Source organism: Scylla paramamosain, chromosome 23 (assembly GCF_035594125.1).
Source record: "Scylla paramamosain isolate STU-SP2022 chromosome 23, ASM3559412v1, whole genome shotgun sequence".
NCBI classification, from domain to species: domain Eukaryota; kingdom Metazoa; phylum Arthropoda; class Malacostraca; order Decapoda; family Portunidae; genus Scylla; species Scylla paramamosain.
In genome coordinates this window covers 9,837,986-9,842,985 of record NC_087173.1, presented here as the reverse complement: position 1 = coordinate 9,842,985, position 5,000 = coordinate 9,837,986, and the positions used below count along the sequence as shown (strand labels likewise).

Here is a 5,000-nt window from a genome sequence, read left to right as displayed (position 1 = left end):
ATAGCCAGTCACAGACGGGACAGTTCACCAATAGCCAATCACACAGTCAGTCTACAGCATTCAGCCAATCAGGTGATCAGAGTGCGAGTCGAAGCGGTGGATTAGCCAATAGCCATTCAGGAATTCAGACAGGAGGCCACAATGAAGAAAGCAACGGTGGATTCGTCAGTGGCCAATCAGCTGGTCGGAATAGAGGCTTTAGTCAATCAGGTTCCTTCAAGCAGACCAGTGGACCCGCAACAGCAAACCAGATCCTCCAGTCCCCCGAGCCGACCATTCCCACCGGGGCTCAGGTGTTCTCAACCGTCTCCATCAACCGCCAGAACTCTCTGTCTCGAGGGACGCTCACCAACACTGACTCCTCGTCTGTCACTCCTCCTTCCTCCCTTGGTTCCTCCTCTTCCTTCACCCAGGCATCTTCTTTCGGCTCTTCCTCCACTTCCTTCGGCTCCTCATCTTTTACTTCCTCTCCTTCCTCCTCCTCTTTCGATTCTTCTTCATCTTTTGCTCCTACAACCTCCTCTTCCTCCGCATCCTTTTCCTCTGGTTCCTCTTCCTCCTTCTCCGGTACGGGGGGAGTGCGCGGCACCTCCTCCACTAATCCCTCCCTCGGCGGCGTGAGATCAACAACAGGAAGCACGCCAGGTGATGCAGACCTGGCGACAGGAAGCATCGTCTCTGATAACCAAGGATCCGCCGCTGCCGCCGCCTCGTCCTCGCGCTCGAATACCAACAGAAATGAAGTTGTTAATGGCTTTGCACAGAGGGTCAGGCAGCACTCCGATTCCCTTCACTCCTCGCGCTTCAATGGAGGGGCTTTCGTGGAGGCGAACAGCGTGGAGGGAGGTCCGTCGCCAGGCTCCGCTGCGGCCTCCTTCACCCCCTCACACAGGCTCGATGCGGGAAGCGTGGCTGGAGCGAGTGGCGGAAGAGGCGGCGTGGATGTCAGCGTTAACAGTGTGTCAGGGGGCTCAGTGGCGCTAACTGGCCGTGAATTAGGGACAGGTGTCTCCTCCATTGTTCCTGTGCCTACCAAGCAACCAACACATCCCACCACCATCACCACCAGGCAGCCACCATTCCCCCTCAGCCAGTCCTCGGCCTTCTCCCCCTCACAACCATCCACCATCACTACCAGACAACCACTCCGCCCCACCAGCCAGGCAAGCTTCTCTACACGCCAGCCAGGAAGCCCCACCACATCCCCACGTTTCACCCCCACCCAGGCTGCACCACCACAAGCATTTTCAAGCCCTCTTTCAAGCACCCAGGCGGCGTCCACCTCGCGCCAGCCAGTTACCCGGCAGACCACAAGTGTGCCTTTCAAAATCCCAGGGTTTTCGGCAGGAGTGGTGAGGGTTGGGGGGGAGGTGAGGGAGGGGAGCGGCGTCCAGCCCTTCAACAGCCTCTCCACTTCACGTCGCGGGGAGAAGGACTCACTGGCAGCGTCTGGAGCACATGGCGACACTACTGGAATTAATCACGCTGGATTTACCTCTTCTCCTTCCTCCTCGTTTTCCTCTTCCTCTCTTTCCTCTCCTTCATCATCACCAGCCCTTCAGTCCTCATCTTTCAACTCCCACGCTTCCTCCTCATTCTCCTCCTCCTCCTCTTCGTCGGGTGTAAGAGGTAATGCAGCCTCCTCTCTTGGATCAGGGAGTCTCTCTAACACCATCCGCGGATCGACACTCCCAGCCTCAGAAGCCGCATCCAGTTCAAGAGTAGGAGGATCAGCATCTGGCTCCCGTGGCTCTCTCAGTAACACGGCCTCGGGTTCTGCAGGATCAAGAGGCTCTATTTCCTCCTCCTTCGGTTCCCAGGGAGACAATCAAGTTTCCAGCGGTTCTCTTGGCGCCACTTCCACTTCTTCCTTCAGAGGATCCACCAGCTTCAGCTCCCAAGGTCGTGGAACAATTCAAGGTTCAGCCGGTTCACAAAACACCCATGGATCTTTCGGTTCACAGGGCTCTACTTCCGCCAACTCACAAGGATCCTTCAGCGCTAACTCCTTTGGTAATCATGGATCATTCAGCAATCAAGGATCAGCTGGTACTCAGAGCGTCCGTGGATCACAAGGCTCGCAAGCTTCCAGTGCTGTTACATCTCAAGGATCATCGTTCAGCTCACAAGGGAACCGCGGATCACTGAACAGGCAGAGTCTTGGTAGCACACAGAACACTCAGGGATCATTCAATACCCAGGGAACATCACAAGGATCCTTCAACACCCTAGGAACATCACAAGGATCCTTCAGCACCCAAGGAACTTCACAAGGATCACACAACACGCAGGGAACATCACAAGGATCATTTACCACCCTAGGAACAGGTTCACGAGGATCCTTTAACAGCCAGGGAACATCACAAGGATCCTTCAACACCCAAGGAACATCACAAGGATCACGTAACACTCAAGGGACATCACAAGGATCACGCAACACGCAGGGAGCATCACAAGGATCTTTCAACACACTAGGAACATCACAAGGATCTTTCAACACACTAGGAACATCACAAGGATCCTTTAATACCCAAGGAACATCACAAGGATCACGCAACACGCAGGGAGCATCACAAGGATCCTTCAACACACTAGGAACATCACACGGGTCACGTAACATTCAAGGAACATCACAAGGATCCTTCAACACTCAAGGGACATCACAAGGATCATTCAACACTCAAGGGACATCACAAGGATCATTCAACACCCAAGGAACATCACAGGGATCCTTCAACACTCAAGGAACATCACAAGGATCACGTAACACTCAAGGAACATCACAAGGATCCTTCAACACCCAAGGAACATCACAAGGATCACGTAACACTCAAGGAACATCACAAGGATCCTTCACCACTCAAGGAACATCACAAGGATCACGTAACACTCAAGGAACATCACAAGGATCCTTCAACACACTAGGAACATCACACGGGTCACGTAACATTCAAGGAACATCACAAGGATCCTTCAGCACCCAAGGAACATCACAAGGATTCCTCAGTTCACATAACACTCAAGGACACAACGCAGTCCACGGAAGCTTCGACAGCAAGCACAGCACATCGTCCCTGAATAATCAAGGATCAGTGGGCACGTCGGGACTCCCTTCAGTCAGCACACAGGGATTCCACACGCAGCACTCCAGAGGCTCTTCCACCCACAGTAACACTCAGGACTCCACCTCCACCTCCACACACTCTCAAGGATCGGTTAGTCAGAACGCAAATACAGTCGCCTCCAGTGAATCAAGTGGTTTCCAGAGCTCCCGGGGATCCGTCAGCACTGGATCAGCATCATCGTCTAGTGCTGGAGTAAGAGGAGTAAGAGTTGGAGGATCAGTAAGTGGAGGGGCAAGAACAAGCATAAGAGGAAGGACGAGGACAGGACAAGTAGGAGTATCGACACAAGAAGGATCGGAGGGGACATCAGCAGGGGCTTCAGTATCAGTAAGAGGAGCACATGTTACAATTCCCCGCGGGGATGTAACAGCGTTAACAGCGGCAGAGAGGGTCGCCCATGAGATCCACCAGACGCGCGCCACGACTAGATCATCCCCGACCTCGAGACCCATCACCAGGAGCCGAGGGAAGAAGAAATTCACCCCCAGTCCTTACCTCCTCCAGACCGCCTTCTGGACCTCCAACGGCGCCGCGGTCAATGGCGCCTCTCAATCCATCCCCCGAGGTGGCCACAGGTTTTCAGGTGGTGCAGGATCCTCCAGAGCGACTCAAACTTCAACTACGACCACTACTCAAAGGGATCGTGTGGGGAATTCCCTAGGGGCACAAGTTCAGGGTGGTTCTGGGAGAGTAGAGGAAGAGGCTGCAAGGGAGTCACCTGTACCGCAACAAAGTTCTTCTTCAGGCAGTTCCTCGTCTATTGGTTCCTCATTCGTGTCTTCCCAAGGGTCTGGTGTCTCATCAACATTCCATCAGACAGGATTCCACGAGTCACCGATCTCTCACGCCTCCAGCTTGAGTGGATCTTCACGACACCGCGGGCCGTCTGTGAACCAAGACCAGCCGGCGTCCAGGGTATCCTCGAGGGGGAGAGGGAGCCCTGTGTCCTCCTCCGTGCAGGCCATCAACGCCCTCACTCGCACGGCCTCATCTGCTGTTGATCTTAATGAGGATTCACAGGATTTCAGCAACAAAGGATCAGTTACAGCCTCACAAGATACAAGAACGACCAGTGGATCTGTTGGTCAAGGCTCACAGGGCATCAGGACAAGTGGATCAGTCAGTCAAAGCTCACAAAATACAAGGACGACAAGTGGATCAGTCAGTGAACGCTCACAAGATACTCGCAGAGCCGGTGGATCAGTTAGTCGAACATACCAAGAAATCGATAGGACTAGCGGATCAACTAGCCAAGGCTCACAAGGTAAAAGCAGTGGATCAGCCAGTCAAGGATCACAAGGCGCCATCAGAGCCAGTGGGTCATTCGGCAAAACCTACCAAGAAATTGAGAGGACAAGTGCATCAGTCAGTGGAGCGTCAGGAGGTACCGGCAGCACCAGTGGGTCTGTCAGTCAAGGGTCACACGACATCGCAAGAGTTAACGAGGCATTCGAGTCACAAAACGACAACGACAATGGAATCTTTACTCCCAGCGAGACGACCACGGACGAACCAGAGTACCTCCCCACGACGAAGTTCGAGGACGAGGAGACGACTGAGGCTAACTTCGTCGAAGAGGCTGACCCAGCAACGACCTACAGACCAGAGGCTTCAGCGACGACCACCACTCCACCCCCGCGGACTCCGGGAAAGGCCCTTACTTCCAGGATCTCCAGTACCAGAGGATCAGCCAGATTTTCCAGCAACTCCATCAGGACCTCTTCCAGAAACAGCCAAGTGAGTAGAGGAAGAGGAAGAGGTCAAACTCAAACTACTACTACTTCCACAACTACTACTACTAATGCTACTCCTGCCACGACTGCTACGACCCCCGCCACACCTGCCAATCGTCGTAGGCTCAATCGTCCTTCAATA

General features: G+C 53.8%; 2 protein-coding genes across 5 annotated transcripts in view; one reads left to right on the top strand and one right to left on the bottom strand.

Moving 5' to 3' along the window:
* The window catches only part of LOC135112133 (hemicentin-2-like), a 280,248-nt gene that overhangs the window by 64,745 nt on the left and 210,503 nt on the right, over positions 1-5,000 (bottom strand). The window lies entirely within an intron of this gene.
* Positions 1-5,000, top strand: part of LOC135112132 (mucin-19-like) — a 77,503-nt gene that overhangs the window by 70,187 nt on the left and 2,316 nt on the right. The window contains exon 5 of the mRNA XM_064026155.1: positions 1-5,000. This exon is cut by the window's left edge and continues 467 nt beyond it; it is cut by the window's right edge and continues 2,316 nt beyond it. Within this exon, the coding sequence (XP_063882225.1) occupies positions 1-5,000 (5,000 nt within the window).